Source organism: Bombus vosnesenskii, unplaced genomic scaffold, assembly GCF_011952255.1.
Source record: "Bombus vosnesenskii isolate JDL3184/JDL3185 unplaced genomic scaffold, Bvos_JDL3184-5_v1.1 scf7180000013267, whole genome shotgun sequence".
Lineage (NCBI taxonomy): Eukaryota > Metazoa > Arthropoda > Insecta > Hymenoptera > Apidae > Bombus > Bombus vosnesenskii.
In genome coordinates this window covers 4,256,752-4,275,475 of record NW_022882927.1, presented here as the reverse complement: position 1 = coordinate 4,275,475, position 18,724 = coordinate 4,256,752, and the positions used below count along the sequence as shown (strand labels likewise).

Here is an 18,724-nt window from a genome sequence, read left to right as displayed (position 1 = left end):
TAGAAGCAATATGTAAAAATGTATAAAGTATCTAAAGTGAAGTGATATATATATGTCTAAATTCTATAGTTATAGTTAATAAAAATATGAATTTGTACAAACATACGCAGTCAACTACTATCGAAATTATCCGGCAGCACGCGTCATTGAGATTTTACGGAACCTCCAAATTCTTCCAGTATAATGTGTGACCACTGCAGGTATACTTTATTTCTTTTATAAACTATATGGGCGATTTGGTAGAGGAGCGCGCCGCGATCATTTTGTTTGATTTATTTCATTATTACTCGTGCCCTCGGACTTTTAAACTTAGAATTAATTTTTAATAAATGTTTCCAAATTGACGATTTTTACGATGTGTCATACCGTTGGAAAATCGTAAATCGTTTTTAAACTTTCAGAACTTTCAAACCGCTGCTTGAAGGGGCGGATACCACGAGATATTATGAAAGGGACAGACCAACTATCAGCAGCGTGACACCACCAAGAAATAGCGTGATGCCACCACGAAATAACATGGCACCTCGATCGTGAGATTACTTCTCCTTACAATTGGAGGGTTCCTAACAAAAGTGATCCTTGATCTAATTTTTATCGCAGAATGTGGATGCTTATACGTTCGTGAAAAATTGAAATACTCAAACATGTATAGGATGAACGTAATACGGAAAAATATATAAAATATCCAAAACGAAGTATTTACAACGTTCAAACTATGAAACAAACCGCTATTTAGATCCTACCTTTTTACCTGTTCGAACACAGAAAGAAACGCACGAGAATTTTCATTCTCACGATAACTCAGGTCATGGATCATTTTTCATAACACGGATTCCGCATGTTGTTCATCTCGTTTCTTTCTACTATAACGCATTATAATTTACATAAAAAAATCCACAACTTTGACAAGGGTCGTTTTCGTCATAAGCGCCCCAATTCTTTCTAAGTTCCCTCGCAAAACGAATTTTACGTAGAATGTTTCCATACTGGGTGACATTTCCACGTGGAAAAACTGGTTCCTAGATAATAGAAACATTCGCTATTTACGATAGGCCGTCCGATGTCACCAGCAGAAGTTGCTGTTCATGGAGGCGGACCTGCTGCGATGGAGTGTGCTGCAATCGCGTTGGAAACTGCTGCGCCCCTGAATCGGAAACTCGGTATCGACCGGTTGAAAAACCTGTGCCCACTTATGGCTACGATTATGGCCAGCCGGCGATAGCGAGTTATCCCGTCGGAACGCCCGGTAAGTGTCGTAACATTTGCAACAAATTCACCGTTAATGCCCGGTCTCTCTGGCCGAAATTCGGAGGAATCGTCGGCCAAAATCGTGTTCCTAATTGAGCATTTCGTCGTTTTCGGAGACGACCTTCTAGAGGGATAGTTCGCAGGTAGACCCAAGGGGAAATTAGCTTTTCCCTTACGTTCACGTCGTCTTTTTGCGAAGGACCTGGTTTTATAAGGATCAAAGACTTAGTATTAAAAATTGTCTGCAATTCTCAGAGAACGTACAAGGAACTCTGACTCGGTTTCTTGGAGAAGAAACGAAGTTTCTGGGTCGCCGGTCTGCCACTTCAAACATACATTTTCGTTCTCATCCCTTTTTACAATTAAAATCAACTGTGGAATCTTTCAGCCGGAGTCGAAAGTTTTCTCAGCTTCTTTTGTATTCCCACGGAGAAAGCTCGAGGCTGTTTAAGTTTGCCCACGGAACGTCGTAGCGATAACATCGGAGCACCGGAAAGGGAGGAATTAATTCGCGCGCTATGCAACTCCGATAGGCTCGTCGACGCCGATGCCAAGATGTTAATTCAAACGAGCTTTTGAACAAGCTGTTCGCGAGTTAGCCACCAGGATAATGGAGTTACGCGAATCATCACGAGGTCCGAGCCAATTCGACAAAAGCTTGAAGGAACCGGAATCGATTTACGCAGAGTATCGAGCCGGCTGAGTTAACTGCAACCTCGTCGAATCGCCAATCGATTAATCTCGGTCCGCCTTTTTCATCGTATTAACCAAATCGTATCAGTGACGATGACGATCGATCAGTGAGAAAGGAATTCTTTGAATTATACATAGCAGCTGTATATATGTAGAGTGAAAGTGGGAATTCGTACGAATAACGAGTGACACCTGTTCATAAGGGCACTTACAGAAGAATGGGATAAAACCTGACACACCGCTAGAAAATGATCGATCCTCGTCTGGAACGTTGGACTGTAAAGAATTTATATGCTCAACGCCGTAATAGAAAACGTACCGTCAGAATAAATAAACAAGTAAAATAGCCGCAGTTAAAATAGTCAATGGTAAAAGACCCGATAGATAGGTCCAATTAAAATAATCAAAGTTAATAGGTTCGATATACACGTAAATAGCCAGATATGTGGCGCAACAATATATAAATAAACAATCTATTCCCATATATGACAGATATTCCCTATACGCTATACTATTACTATAATATATCGAGTAAAAGCCATTCTGAATTTCAACACTCCTACGATAGTCTAAACAATTTTTCTTATCAGGCGCCATGATGCCAGACAGAGTGCCGTGTCCTACGCGCAAGGAGAAGCTACCTATGTGTTTCGGAGGCGACTGCCAAGATTCCGAATGCACAGGCCAACCGGACGTAAACGAGTCGACACCGAGGCAATCGGAGCGATAAGGAATTAGCCTCGACTGAGAATCTTGATTAAATGAGCACCACCTCGTTCCTCGACGAGACAAAACCTCCAAAATGACAAGTGACGTGGTTAAATTCCAACAAAAAATTCCCAACAACGATTATTATTTCTTTGTGAAACGCGAAACTTCCTCTTTGGCTCCCTACTTCGCATGTATACTTTGAGGGGCGAAATAAAATTTCCCTAGGGATAAAATGAAATAAATTGATTCCGTTCTCCATTGTTTCGCGAGTATAAAGTTAAACGATTATTGCAAGGTAAAAAGCAATTGTTTCGTGGAAGTTAAAGAACAAAGGATGTATTAGAAGGAATGAATAATTATATTTGTAGTAGCTGTTAACTTCGCTGCGGGCTGAATTATTTTATGACCTCTTGTTCGAGCGTTTGCCGTTTGTTCAATGTTGCAACTGCTTCCATTTAGGGGTATTGTAACATTACTTTCCATCAACTTGCTAATTCAAAAATGAATTCACGAGGAAAAGATTTACGATCGTTTGTTTTCTATGGTCAAGAAACGTTATCGCGTTAGGTTTACATTTCATAATTCTAAAATATAATATTTTAAGGTCTGATATCTTCGGAAACAATCTATGCCTGTATGATTACTTGAAAGAGTAATTACAAAAAGAAATTCACTCTCTGAATTTCGCTGTAGATGTTGATATTGATAAATCTCTTCGTAGAACGAATTGTTTTATGAGTTTCTAAATGCGGAGTGAATCAAAAAGGTCGCTGATTATCAGAATCCTTGGCCTCGTCTTCCTATTTCATGCTTGATTTCTTCCTCAATATAACGCAAAAAAAGTTACATGAATCGATCACACGACAATATCTTGGAGATGAAACGAGATATTTTTGAATACAACGTTCGTGCTTAATAAACTGGATATCTTCCTAACCGAAAAAATCGTGCCAGCATATTTGGCATTCCACCATTTGTATGAAAACTTTCTATACGTATTCATATACTTTCACGATCAACTATATCTGAACTGTTCACAGATCAAACTGATTCTAACTCCACTTTCGGATATCTTTTATATTTTAACGCCAAGGCACTTTGATCGATGCTTATCTTGTATAATTTTTCCGACTTTCTTCACATTTTCTTTCACGGAGTTAACCGATTTGGCGAATAAGCGGCTTATTTGTACCAACGTTTCTTGGATCAAATAAATCACGTTAGCTGGCATTCTGACTGCAGAGAGTTAAAAATATATTAGCGTTGGCCATATTGTTATGCACGATCTGCGAAACGGTCGCGACAAAGGATCTGATGAAACGCTAACAAGGAAACGTTTCGGTTTCGATATCCCTCGATGCGCTCCATAAATTTTTTCTGGAATCTTCTAACGAGGCAAATAGCCGCGTAAAGGATAACGATGACGTAAAATGATCGTAATAGCTGTCGTAAAGCAGTAGGCGCTTCATAATTGTATAGCGAACATGAACATGGGTTAACTGAGCAAATGATCCGTCTTGCCTATACTTTTCTTGGCCTTTCGTCTAGATACATAAAACCAAAGAGAAACTAACATTTTTGTGCGTCCATCGACGTGTGTACATCCTTGATAAAACTAGGCGTAGATATAGTGTAACAATTATAGCGAACTATATGTGGGCTAATTAAATAAGCGATACACATATTTTAGTCCTATGTTTCCTTTGGCCTCTATATAAAATAAAACGAGTGAAAAGAATTTGTCACGTGTTTTTCCTTAACGAAGCTAGAATTAAATGTAATAAACTCAAACGTGGTTTAACTGAACAAATGATTCACCTTTCGTACAGCTTTCATTTCTCGGTTTATACATGAAACGAAAAAGAAAAACGAAAAACCAAAAACGAAAAATTTCGTTCCGCCACAATCTTTCGCGTGTTTTTCCCTAACAAAGCTGAAATTAAATGTAATAAACGCGAACGTAGGTTAACCAAGCAAATGATTCACCTTTCTTACAGCCTTCCTTTCTTGCCCTCTACATAAAGCGAAGTTAAAGTAAACTGAACGTTTTTGTTCGGCTGCAAGTCGACGTGTGTTCATTTTTAACGAAGCTAGAATTAATCATCAAGCGATGTCACCTTCCTCATTCGGCGAGATTCACTCAAAGCTATGCCCCAATTCATCCGCCGTCCATTCATCAAAGCACAAGACCCTTTTATCGACTCCAAAATATGTGGAAACTGGGCCAAAGTAACGACTGGCGATCGTACAGCAACTCGCAAGACGTATCTCCTGCAAACAAGACGTCATACGTGTCGCATTTTCGCCAGATCTTTCAACCTTCTTCCATATTCCGATGCATCGCCCACTTTCGCCTCGTAGTCGGGAATCCGGAATCATCGCATTTGATTTTCTAATTTGCTAGTCGGGGAAACACGCGTCACGTTGGGTCGCTGTGGAGCTGGGGGAAGACCGCAAGACCAGCATTCTCGGCGAAATACCCGCTATCTCTGCCAGACATACTTTAAGCTTTCGCTCTTGATTCCCGCCACAGACTGTCGCGACAGCTTCAATTTGCTTCGAAGCTTCATGCTTTATGCAACCACTGCTATTATCCTCCGTCTATCGAAACAATACTCCCTTGAAATCGAGAAAAATCCATTGACCATCCTGAACTCGCCGAATCCGAAATTTTAAACGTCGTTGCTAGATAAATCGAATGATAAGAGCGTGTGCGAAGCGGATGCGTGCAGTTGCGAACGGTGCACAACGATTGTGCACAGTGGCTGGACGTAGGTAGAAGTGCGTGAGCATCGGAAGGGCGTCGCGGCGAGGGTGCCGTTGAATGCGGAGCGCACGCGCTACGGGAACAGAGGTTTGGGGCCACGCGGCGGCACCAGTCCGCTCCTCTCAAACCGCGAAACACGTCCCGGCGCCCTCGAGGACGAGAATCGCGAGTGGCCAGCTCTCTCTTTCTTTCCCTCTCCCTCTCTGTCTCTATGTCTCTCCATTGATTCTTTTACATTTTTGTTTCTTACTACAATTAACCGTGAAAGTATACCTGTGAAGAGTAGTTTTCGAAGGAGTTCCTGTATCGCGCGTTCATCCGTATCTCCGGAAGTTGTCTCTTGGTATCATGATCCTCTATCGCTCGTACGGGCCCCCCGACAATGACGACGGCAACGAAAGGATCACGACGACGAGCACGACGATCCTGACGTTCCGTTCGTCGACGAGATTCAGCGAAGCGTAGGGCCACCGTAAGTGCGTGTCGTACAGAGGAAGACAACTTTGAGTCACCGGAACCGGCGTGTGCCACAGTTACACGGTAATTAACGCGTCTTCGAAGTGCTAATGTCTATACACGTGTCTCCGTGTTTCGTTCGACGTCCCGATTCAGTGTTCCCCTCGAAGAGGAGAAGAAACTTTCGAAAGACACTCGTTTCTGCTGAAGCACGATAGATGCCTTTGTTCCAGAGGAAGTTGCAAGTAGGAAAACTTACCGGAGAAGTGTTTCTGGAAGGAAGCTATCAGGTTTGCAACTTCTCCGATACGAAGTGAGCAACCTTCGAAGTTAATTAGCCATCCAACGGATCGACCTTTTCGTTACGAGCCCGTTGCGAATGTTAGTGCCACTTCGTTAATTGCAAACAAATAGACCGTTATCAACATCGTCTTGCAAATTGCATACGACGATCTGTTGGAATCGTAGTTAGTCGGTTTGTCGAGACGTAAATTTACTCTTCCGGTAGATTGGTGGAAATTAGCCCGCGCGCGTGCGAGTTTCGAGTCGACGAGGGTACGTTACTCGAGGACACGACCACGGCTGTTCATTAAGTATTAATCGTTAACGAGTCACCGGCGGTTGGCGGTTCGTTAGCTACTTATACTTCGGTCTTTGAAGGAATTAAAGTTTCTGTCAGTGTTCAACGGTGTCTGATAGCTGTCCCCGGCGATTTTAACGAGAACTCGAGGCTCGTTTTACACAGGGACACGTATCTTGTATTCCGGTCGATCTATCGGTAAACGGCGATCGAACCTCGATTAATTAAAAGTTTTCCACTTGCCTGCGAAATTCCGTTGTTTTCTCGTTATACGAGGCGTTCCGCTTGCGAAGAGGGTCGGAGGATTTGTTCAGAGGCGAAGCCAATAAATGGATCAAAGATTCTTCCGGTGGAGTTTCTATCGAAGAGGTAAACGCCGGATCGAATTGAACATAGATCTGGTATAAGTTGATGAAACGAATCGTTCGGAAATTCGGGGAGGAGAGGGGCAGGGGGAGGGAGAGGGGGAGAAGGAGGAAACTCTTGCTAGCCATCCAATTAACCCGCCTACGATGCGTTCGAAAGAAACTAAAAGAAAGAAAAAACAGATCAATTCGAAACCGACCGGTATCGCCGCTTGCCGTCAAAATAGCTAAACTTCGTTAACGAGAAACTCTGTTTCCTCGATTCCCAAGCCGGGACCTGGGCTTTGTGGAACGACCGCCCGGAGAATCAGCTTTCTTAAGCTTGAAAAGGGTAAACGTCGCCGCCATCCTTTCGTGGGATCCTATTTACCCGAAGGAATCCCCGGTACGCGGCTAAAATTGCCTCTCCCCGAGCTTTACGTCAATTATCTTTCGAAGATTGCCGGCGTGGAACGGCGCGTAGGAGCGTTGCTCGTGCGAGTCGCGCGCGCGACCGATCGAGACCCGAAACAGACGCGCGCGCTCTGAATTTTCCAGCTGAATCTTGTCGACGGATAATCCGGACATTTCCTTCCGTCCCTCGTTCGTTTCCGTTCGAAACAAGTCCCTGGCGCGCCTTTATATCGAGAACGCATTCTTATTCCTGCCCCCACCTCCCATGAAAGAGAATCGTCCTTTTCACCTTCCATCCCCTGCTCGTCGTTTCGTTGTTCGTCCGATCGAACACGCACGTTCCATAATATTCGACGTTTGTTAAAGGGGGGACAAACGTTCGCGACGCATCGTTCAACGAACCGGTCGGGAAGAGGAAGGGAAAACGCACGAGACGCTGAACAAGGAAAATATCGAGGGAGAAGCACGAAACTGTTTCGAACGTGGAGGCATCGATTGGCTACGATCGATATCACGGAAGAGAAAGAAGCTTCGTTCTGTTCGTGGTGAAGCTCTTTCCGCTTGTCTCTCCGAGGAACGATCCCTTACGGGGCTTATACGGGTTTATACATGGTGTATTTAATCGCCGAATCAAGACGCTGATTCAGTTTCTCGTTTATCGCGTTATTCTGGTGAATGATCGACCATGGGAGAAGAGTAAACCGGAACGCGGATGTATGCAGCCGGTTTCACGTGTTAATTAAGGATCATCCATTTACGGTGACTGCAGTGCTAGCGTTTTCTCTGTGCTAAGTAAACTGTTCCAAATTGAACGTATCCACGGATGGGAGGACCGATTAGCCTGGACTGAATTATTTTCGGGTTTAATTGTGAGTCTCTTAATTGGACCCTAAGGAACGATAAATCCGTGTGGCAGAAGTAACGGCTGCTGGCTACCACACGGAAGGCTCTGTACGCTGAGCGAAGCTGTAAACGCGTGCATGGGATTCTAACGTCAGGTAAGAATATCTTTTTTTCTCAGCCGGTTCTCTCCTTTACGCTCTCTCACTTTCGGTTTCCGATACTTTGCGATAACATTCATTGCACGTTCTCGTGCGTCGCGGATCGTTGTCGTTGCGTGATTATCCTCGATCAGAGGTTCACGCGAATCGTTCAAGGGAGTCTCTGAATTATTCGCGTGCCGTTAACCCTTTGCGGCGCGACGACATTTTTCCCCAACGATGGCTCGTTTCGCTTTGGTCGAAACCCTTGCCGATGAATTTCAATGAGAATTCGCACCCTATTCCACGCCATTGAAAGGGTAGAAAATCATACGGAGTTAAACTACATAGATCACACCGTGTTGATTAGCGAAACACGATTTAACGCTAAATGACATGTTCTCTGTTCGATCGCGATGTATTATCTCCGGGCTAGATTATATTGGATAAACAACTTTATTTCTTTGCATAATTCTATCTTTATCGGTGGTCTCGGTCCTATACTGCATTATGCAAAGGAGACAGGGGCTTTTATCCAAGAATTGGGGAACCGATAGGAAACGCGAAGCCTGTGAATCACGTGAGAGAGGAGAAGCTCGCCGCACCAAACAGAGGAATGCTATCTTTTACGCTTCATACCGACGAGTGCTCTTGAGGGTGACGTTCCAGATTTTTTGCGACGATAGCGTTGATAACGAAGCGATAGGGAAAATCGTTTTCGTGGTTCCATTAGCTTGGATCAGTCTAATATCGTGGGCGTAGCGCCAATCGGGTTAAGGGAATCTCGTGCACAAAGATCCATTCAACAATAATTTCTCAACAGAATTTGCTGTAAATATTCACCACCGTTTCTAAATATTAGACCTCTTGCAAAATGTAAGATCAACCCGAGAAATAGTTGGGAATTATTGAAATTTTTTAAAATCCTTATCTTGCTTGAAATCTTACGAAAATATAGGTAAAGATTATGGAATCTTAAGATACATAAAGAATTCATATATTCGATGTTATAAAAATCTTATGCTTATCTGTAGTACGTTAAAATTTCTTCTCATTTATATCCACTATGTTTCTGGATCGTTATTTTATCTCGATGACAGTGTAATAAAATGGCGAAGAATTCGGAATTAACAATTTGAAGATTAATCACTTCTTTGTCGTCAAGGTTTCTACCATTTCTAGTACCAAGCAGGGAAGATACATACTCTCAACTTTTTATAGGAAATAAATATTAATAATTTCGTGACATATGACGACGTTCGATACGCGAAATTTTCCGTGTGCTGCCTTTCGTTGATCCTCTCTCGTGAAACACTCAGTTAATCAACTCTGGCAGTCGTATTATTAATCTTTCTATCGTATTTTTCCTTATTTAACTCTTGTTTATTAAACTTCTCCGAATGTCGCTTCTGATTCGTACAAAATTTTCTCAACAAGGTTTATATTACGAGTCTGTGGCAACTAATACGTATAATTCTTAATGCATCGTGTTTCTGTCGCAAGTGTTGCAAATGTATTCCTTTAATACAATCTTGATTTTTTTAGCGACAGTTTCAAAGCCAATTTTTATTATAAAATCGTACGAATATATCATATCAATTTTTCGACTTTATAAAATCCTTTAGTTCGGTTTGTTTGTCCGATACGATAAAATCGTTCGTAACAGTGACTTCCTTTTGTGCAGCGTATTTTTATACATTTTTAATGCTAAATCATAATTAACATATCTCATATGAAGCCCAATGTCCTGATGCTTATAAACGAGATTCTACTTGTATATTATATATACGTACTCATATAACGTAAATGTCGAAACAGTTCTCACAGTGCAAATGTATCCGTAGAACCTGCAAATTCATAGCAAAATTTCCGCTCATCTCTGGGATGGTGAAATTTTCTGGCTGGCAAACAGCGAGATTAGCCGGTCCCGATGCCTCGTAGTGCCGGAGATCCCGAGTTTACAAGGTCCTGTGGCTCATTCGACGCCCGATAAAGCGTACTACATACACGCAGCTCGTTGCAGGGAGCAAACACGCCGCCGAGGGAGAACCAAAATTTGAGTCACCGTAGATTTATGTTATCCAGGCGGCCGTTTTTCGAACTGTTAATAATCAACATTGACGCGTTTCGCTTTTTTTTCATCCTCTATGGAGATTCATATACCCGTATGAGATATTCGCGACGGAAATTCTTCGTCGGCCAAATATATCAATTCCATTCATATGTCCATAAGACGCTTTTGACTTATTTTAACGTGTAAATTCACCCCCTGAAATATAGACATGTATTTATGGTTCACCCTGTACTCTTTCGTTGCTTTCTCAAAGGAATATTTAAGAGAATGTTTTTAATACATCGTACCAATTTCGCTAGGAGCAACCAGATCGTAATGGCACTTTCAATTAACTACGCGTAATTGAGGATAATTGCTGTTAATAAACATGCCGGTGCGACTGCGTAACCAGTGTTCTTGGGTTACTTGGTTCGCCACCCTTCTACTTCCTGCGGGTGTCGAGAAACGATGAAATATGACGGCGCGGGATGGAGCGCGGATAAAAATCCTGACTTCTCGTCCAAATAATTCATCTCGCGTCAGGTGAATTAACGAGGATCATCTCGCGAATCCGACGACGAGTAGCGTCGTAATAATTTCAGCTCTCCGGTCAGTTATCAGTTTGGCGTGACTGTCAATTAACGAAATCGTATGATTCATTCTGGTTTGCGCTCTAGAGACGGAAGAACGTTCACTTCCCAATGACTCGGTTGATTTATCGTTCTAATCTTCCGTTTAATATTCCTAAGGATCCCGTTTCGAGAGTTTATTCCTCGGCCGCATTAGCATAAGGCAGCGGGGGATAATTTGTGCGTGCAGCATGAGAAACGTAAGACCGAAATTGAAAGCAGAGAAAATTTTAAATTAACTTTGGAATCATCCTTGGAAACGATAAGCTCGAATACATCGTTCGCCGTGAAATTGGAAACGCGCGTCAACGAAATAAATCACGTATTCCCTCTTCGTTCCCTTTGTGTCGTTTCCCTGAAATTGCAGCTACAAACTTCCCAAAGTTAAAACTGCGGTTATATTTCCATATAATTCCCGAGCTTCTGTTAATCCGTGCAACTTCCGTTCGAAACAATTTTTCGAGCATCGTGAAAAATTACAGAGGAGCAAAGTTCCGAATCGAGCGCACGGCGTGTCTGACACTAAACGGTACGATTTCCCTTACGCGGCTGTATTTGCAGAGATGACGGCATGGCTAGGCAAAGGAATGCGGGTCTGATTGATTATTTCTGCTAGAGTTAATACAATCATGAAAATAAGTACGCGTTTTGGCCGGAAGTGTCACATATACAGTGTCGTACGAAAATATTCGAACACTAGCAGAGAATATTTTCATGAATATGTATTACACGAGATAATTTTGAATCAAATCTGGAAACGTATATACTTGCTGGTCTGATATGAAGGGTTATCAAGGAAACGCCTAATCGATCACAATGTTGTTCTTATCCAAAATTGAGATATGACGCGTATGTTATGGCTAACGAAGGCATTCGCGCGCTCATATACATTTTTTACGCGTATATTCTACACAACATTTTGAAATCTCATAAGCATTGCATCGCGAGTCATGATTACGGTATTTGTATTGATAAAATTCCAAACAAATTTGAAAATGTATATAGGAATTACAAGATAGCTGTTTGAAACACATACTTTGAGAAGATCAAATATTTCAATAGCTAATTATCCACCATATTAATGTAACTATCTTTAGAACTCGGTGTATGTTTAAAACTACTATCCATGCTGTATACTAATCTTCTATCAAGTATGTACATGTAATTTTTACGTACATTTTCGGGTTGCTTCCAAATTATACTATCATAATCGCGAACAGCCTTGTCTCGTTGCAGTGATAAGGAAATTTCAAAAAGTTCTGTACGATGCACGTAGTGTATACCAGCAAGAATTCTGTGCTAAATGTTCGAATACTTTTGCAAGCTACTGTACTAATACGATCATATGGCAACGAATGGCGGTGAGTTATAGAGAGCAGGATTTCCCTTGCCCCTATACCACCCTATCTCTTTACTGTACACGCTTTTTCACCGATCTCGCTCTTTCATCAAAGACTCTCCTATTTGGGGTAATAAAAAGCATCGAAAAGATATACAAATTCGACATTCAATCTGCCTCCGTTCCATGAAACATCGCAAAATCAGGCTCGGGCAAAGTTGAATAAAATCCAGGTTTCACTGACTTTGCCTCGAGAGTTCTTTCAATAATCATCTCTGGAATAAGCGCCCTTTAAAATCGGGTCGCAGGAACGTGTTCAGATTTACGGACGATTCTCCGGTGCGCAACTTGAAATTCCTATCTCCACTGACACGAGGGGAACTGCAGCCACTTGTGCTTTTACTCCCTCGTTTTTCCTATCCTTCCTTTCACTGTCGTTTTGCTATCGAAGAAACAAGCAGAATGTATGGGAACTCGATAAAATGCACACGTGATAAACAGAGGACTACAGGGTGTCGCAATAATCATGTTATGATCGGCAAGAGGAGAGGAGGGAATTGGAAATATAGAATAGAATGTTTCCATACGATGGTTTGTTTTTAAGAAAGTCGTGTTTGAAAAAGATGAAAGAGATGAACTTAATTCCTGGCTGAATACGAGTGAACAATTGGCAGGATGTTATTCGGTATGTGAAAATAAGTAAAAGATATAAAATAATATTTTCTTCGGTCAGGGCCACGTTCTCACGAAAATGGAATGCATTTTCGACGAATTTTCGAATTCAACGTTCTCGAACATGGTTTAAAATAAAAAAAAAAAACAAATTGTGTTACAAACTTCACACGTATGATAATCTTTCGACTACGCATTGTTCATCCCTGTTCAGTCCGCAATTAGCCGAGTTCGTGTGTACTCGATAAATTTGTAAACTCGCAACGCCTAATTTTCTTGGAAAGGAAGCGTCGTGTGAAAACAAAACGCCATTTTATATCATCTACACTTTCGATTTATTTCTTCAATTTATTTTTTCACCTTGTCGATTCCATGTACTATGATGTATCAGACACCCTATATCCAACGAAGTTACCAAACGTTGCGTTGGATCGATTCTGTTATTCCCTTTATCGGGAATCGTATTTCATTAGTCGAGAGAAAAACCAAGCGTGCTTCATTCACCAGTTTCCCAACAGTTGCAGCATGCGGAGATCGACTTTAAATCGTTCGCCTAAATCGAAACGGAAACGGAAGCTGGCCACCAGTACAGCGGCGAGAGAAAAGGCACTCGACGACGAACCGATGGCTGGCCACTGACACTGCATGACTTCCGGTTTACATGGAACGGCTGACCAATCAGCCGGCAATCTTTCAATTGGCACCGGCCGTAATTGAGCAGCTCGTAGATCCCTCGTTGTCCTCAACAGTTCCCTTAACAGCCAGTAATCGTTGATTCTTAGCCAGCTCTGTTACTATAACACGGATTCATAGTAATGAACGCGCAGTTTAGCGCGGGTTCTTCTAACGCGTATCGCGGTACCATGAAATTTTATGCCGGTCGGATTACGCAGAGAACGTTGTAATATCTCCTCTTACCTTGAAAAGACGCTTAAGCCAAGTCCTGTAGCGCATTGAAACTTTTCAAAGTACCTTTTTCCATGGGTTAGACGTTCTAAGTATTCTTTAGTTGCGAGTTTGAAAATTTCCCTCCTCAGAGTTACATTATCGTACATTTTTACTAAACGCATTTACTAAGCGCGTTTTTATGAAATATTTACGCGGACATTTCGACGAAAGGACACAAAGAACCGTCGTTACTAGCGATGGGCTCAAGTACGTCGCAAGTAGATTTTAACATTAGCCGACTACGTTAGAATTCTCTGTTAATATCATAAAAATTACAAGAGAAAAAAGAACAAGACTTTCAAGTATTCTGTGAGCACTGTGAGCACTTCGTAGAATCGAATATTGGTCGAATAGATTTGAAACTGAATGAGCAACTTAGCGAAAATTCTCCATTCTATTAAGATCATTTTAATTGGTTATCAATGAGAGATCCGTTAATATAATTTAGTTTACTACATAGTTGTAAGTACAAACGATAAACTATTGTACAATTTATAGGATATATAGTACTTTTCTGATTCTCATAACTCCATTAATATCTACATGTATTTCTAAGAATTTCGATTTATTCTAATATCAAAGTACGATTCCTATACTGATTCTGAGGTTCAAAAAGAGCTTGTGGAGGCCGAATATGTACTTTGCAAGTTTAACGAATGAACGAACCATTAGATACACGTCGTGAGTACTGTTCGAACCCTATGAAACGAACCATCGATTTGGTTCAGATTTATAAATACATATGAAACTTAGTCCCATCGCTACTCCTTTTATATGTTTTGAAAAGTGTTTCGCTGTGTGTATTAACTGTATAGCGCACTGCAGGGAGAAAAATTCTGGTTCCAGTTTGCTTCACGTAAAATGTTTATAACGAATAATTCGACAATGTGAAAGCAAGAGGGTTCGCGTGGATCGTGTTCGCAGAACGGGCAGCTTTTAACATGAGCGGTGAAACAGGGCTTACACAAGCTGGCTCGTATCACGGAACAACGGGACAAAGTACACACGTTGGAAGCTTTGAACGGAAACGGTTTCATAAGTCCATGTGTTTTATAAGTTTTCTCGACTAAATTAATCTCGGGATTCCTTTCGACGTATCGTTCGAGGAAAACTCGACAACGGAGGGATTTCTTTCGGCTTACCCGCACCATTCTTTCGGCTATTCTTTTGGCCAATTGAATAGTATGGCGCCTTTTCCAAGTTGCGTCTGAACCCGTGGATCGATTCGATGGCCGAAAACTCGTCAAATAAATTATTCCGTCTGGTGGCAATACGGGAAGAGGAAACGGACAGAGAAAAGATGTTCGATGGATAAAATCGAGCTCCGAGGGAGCACGTTTAGTTGATTGAATCCGTTCTCGATCCTCATGAAAATTCCATGGGAGCGTACATCGAGAGATCAACGCGGATACAGGAAAACACGTGGCTCTTAACGAAACCATTTTGAAACCCTTTATCGTTTGCAGCGGAACTATCTCGCTCGCAGCACGATCCCAGTGTCTTTTCTCGCTATTTCTCTTCGAGATATCGGTTACGCTAGACTTAGAAACGATCGACGAATGGTCGACGAACGTCGTTTTCAAGAAACGGTGGAGGGAAAGCAATAACTTTACCAGTTTCCAACGCCATCATAATCGCCCATGGAAGTCTTTCGACGGCACGAGATCGCGGGCTTTGGCCTCTCTATTCTATCTGAGATTAACGATCTGGCCGTGCCAAGAACAGCATCGACCATTAATCGTATTTGTTCAACGGATAGCGATCGATGGTTCAACGTTACAACATAGAATCGGCTAGAGAAGAGGTGATCGTACGGGGAAATATTAAAGAGAAGAGAAAAACAAAAAGCACGTTTTATGGAATATGGCGAGGGAGCAAACATGTCTAGATAAGCCGATAAACACGGGGCAGACAGAAACCCTTGAGGCTTCTAAGAAAACGCAGTTAAAATCTGATGTACGAGGGGAGACATAAACGTCGCAATAAATTCCTTGGCTATACGCACGGTTAAGGGTAAACAAGCGGCACTGACCCCGCGCCTGTTTTATAGTGTCCCATACGCATCGATAACACACGTTTAACCATTTTGCGTATCGATCTCGCCGCGATGAATAAATGCATTGAGTTCAACCCCTTCTCGTTGCGATCCAGATAAAAGCACGTATACGTCCAGTTTTATCGCACGTTTTACCCTAGAAATTGTTCGAGATCATATAAAACACATTCGGAACTTCTCGTAGACATCCACCCACTGATTCTTCCTACACCTTGTTTTCTTTTTTATTTTCTGGTCATCTGGCTGCTGCTATTTTTTCCTGAAACGTGTTACACGCGATTAACATATTAATAACGCGTAACGTGTAACACGATAGAAACGAAGCAACCCTTTTCTAATTTATCCGGAATGACACACACAGGGAAGGAAATATATATCATCGTATGACAGCGCCTGACAGCTCACGAGAAACTTTTGCATGCAAATGCAGTCGAATTTCTGACTCGGTATCTCACTTTCTCCTCGCTTGTATTTTTTCCCGCTTTTATCCGTATCCTATGGGAGAATTCCGATAAGATCTCTCTGGTTGACACGCAGCCAGAATAGGAATTAGGTCTCTACGCCAACATTTTCCGAACACTTTCCCTTTTCTTTTTTCTTCTCCCTACGACTACGCGTCGCCGATACGTACGTTTTATCGTTCCTAAAGGACGATACATGGATCGAGATCCCTTTTCAAATATTTGTCCAGAAATTTAGATAGAAACATGGCGCCTTTGATGTCAATGTGTTTAGAAAAGCATTTCTTTCGATGATTTTCCTTAATTTCGAACGCATTTCGGTTACTACAATGGCGAATCACAATTGTCGACGCGTGTCGTATAATTTATAGTTGGATCGACTTATTTAGTTGGAAGAATACTACATTATCGCTCATAACTCTACCAAAATCTGATTGATATGTAATTTAACTAACTTCTTTCAATAGCGTTCTTCCGCTTCAATTCTGACGAGTAGACGTTTAAATTAAACGAGTATTCTCTCTAAAACGAATATTCCATGTCGTCATCATGTGTCTTTTCTTTTTTCTCTTTTTTTCTTTTTTACCCTGAAATGCAACGTCCGATTATGTTTTACAGGTTTATGCTCTTGTCGGTTCACTACGACATTAATTACTTCTATCGATCAACTATAAAAACTGACTGCATTTAGCTTTTTCGTTTAATAAAATCCAATAATAGCATGGAACATACGTTGAAATGGCAAATAAGTTACAGGTCAGTTTAATATCAGCATCGTGGATTTTAAAATAACAAAATAGAACACTTTTAAATAACGACTTAAGGGCGTTGAAGGGTTAAAGATCTAGAATCGATTATTTTAATCCTACGCGTGGTGAAATCCGCACGATAGCTTACAAACGTGTAAACAAGTGTAGCAAGAGCTAGGGATGCTTGATGAATTCGAGAAAAAAATGTGTAAATTCGTTAGGTTACCAGCGAGTGGTGAGAAAAGCCTCGATAAATCTTCTCATAAACCGATACTTTGGCACGGTTTGCTGGCGCGAAGGTACGCGACTTGCGTGACGAGCGTACACCTACTTCATTACCTGGGCGAATATTTTTTCCAACGTCGGCCACGGCTTCCACACGACCTCTGTGCGCCGAGCGAGGGGAAGAAAGGTCGTTTATAAAAAGCGCGGCTTCTAACGTGTAAGTAATTGCGTACACGCTTCATGGTTAACGCCAGCAATTGGTGTGCGTGCGATCTTACATCTCTAATGGAGACCTGTTTACCTCGGTCACCGAGATCTTGGCCTCGCAGCCCCGACGTGCTGCAAGATCGTCGACAAACCAATGTCTCGGGTTTTTCTCCGTACACGTATTTTCCATGCTATTTTATATCACGCTATTTTAAATACTAAACACAAAATGTTAAAAATAAATGGCTAAAAGTATAAACAAAACGCTTTTAATCAAGAGTGAATCGATCGCGTAATAAATCTACATTGTTAAATAATACATTCTGTAATTACTGATGGTTGCTGCATTGCGACACGCGTATATACCAGCTCGTCCATGTGTTTGCCATTACTACCAATTCCACGGGAGCATCTCTGATACAATTTTTCATCTCTAACCGCTAATGGCCCATGAGTTATTCAACTGAACCGAACAGCGGTACGCCAAGTACTCACAGTAGAAATAGGCCGGCACTGGTCAGACGTAGCGTTCCGATTTATCTTAGGGCCCCGGCTTTCGTTTGTCCGTCGAGCAAATAATCCATCAGACGCGTCATTTAACGATGAGCTCAAGTACGTGGCACGTAGCTGCTAAATTAGAACTAGGATTAGAATACTCTGTGAGTATTTCGATAAAACGAAGCAGTACTAAGATCTAAGTGTTTCGAATCTGTCGCTTTTATGAGTATTTTGAAAACTGAAAAAAATACTCTCAAGTAGAATGGAATATGTTGGTCGAATAGATTCGAGACGTTATGAGCATCTTAACAGAAATTCTTCACTCCCTTAAGGTCATTCTTCTTGGTTATCAACTGCTATTGTGATCTTGTAAATATAAAATATCCTACGTCAAACATTGTTTCTAAATAGTTGTAAATGTAAACGATAAAATAAAATAAAACAAGGTGCCTTTATCGTTCTTATGACTCGATTACGCGTACATACTCGTAAGAGTTTCGATTCATTCCAACGTCGAAGTACTTGTAAGTAGATTTCCGAAACTTGCAAGTCGAACTCCATTTACCCGAACTCCACTTATCGAAATGAAATTTTAGTTCTTGTTCGATTGATTGAGCTTTTGCGAGTCGAATTCGCTTATTTGGATGCGAGCACCTCTAAACGAAAAAATAATAGGAAGCAGCAGATATTGAAC

The 18,724-nt window shown here is 41.5% G+C and overlaps 2 protein-coding genes across 4 annotated transcripts in view; both read left to right on the top strand.

Moving 5' to 3' along the window:
• Positions 1–183: 183 nt before the first annotated feature.
• LOC117230556 lies at positions 184–2,722 on the top strand. Its single transcript, XM_033488138.1, has 4 exons — positions 184–200; positions 402–530; positions 1,053–1,246; positions 2,532–2,722. The coding sequence occupies exons 1-4, from the start codon at positions 184–186 to the stop codon at positions 2,669–2,671; spliced, it is 480 nt and encodes a 159-aa protein (XP_033344029.1). The 3' UTR covers positions 2,672–2,722.
• A 3,222-nt stretch (positions 2,723–5,944) lies between these two features.
• Positions 5,945–18,724, top strand: part of LOC117230500 (dopamine receptor 2) — an 82,306-nt gene continuing 69,526 nt past the window's right edge. For 2 of the 3 annotated variants that reach the window (XM_033488047.1, XM_033488048.1), the window contains exons 1-2: positions 5,946–6,165; positions 7,580–8,211. The gene's annotated coding sequence lies outside the window, so the exon portion shown is untranslated. Of the gene's footprint in view, positions 6,166–7,579; positions 8,212–18,724 lie in introns of all 3 variants that reach the window. The other variant, XR_004492798.1, reaches the window with a different exon arrangement.

What these genes read in the sequence shown, in the direction of transcription:
- LOC117230556 (XM_033488138.1), top strand. An exon ending in AATAACATGGCACCTCGATC is followed by an intron (nt 531 to 1,052) that starts GTGAGATTACTT and finishes TATTTACGATAG; the next exon opens with GCCGTCCGATGTCACCAGCA. An exon ending in TTATCCCGTCGGAACGCCCG is followed by an intron (nt 1,247 to 2,531) that starts GTAAGTGTCGTA and finishes TTTTCTTATCAG; the next exon opens with GCGCCATGATGCCAGACAGA.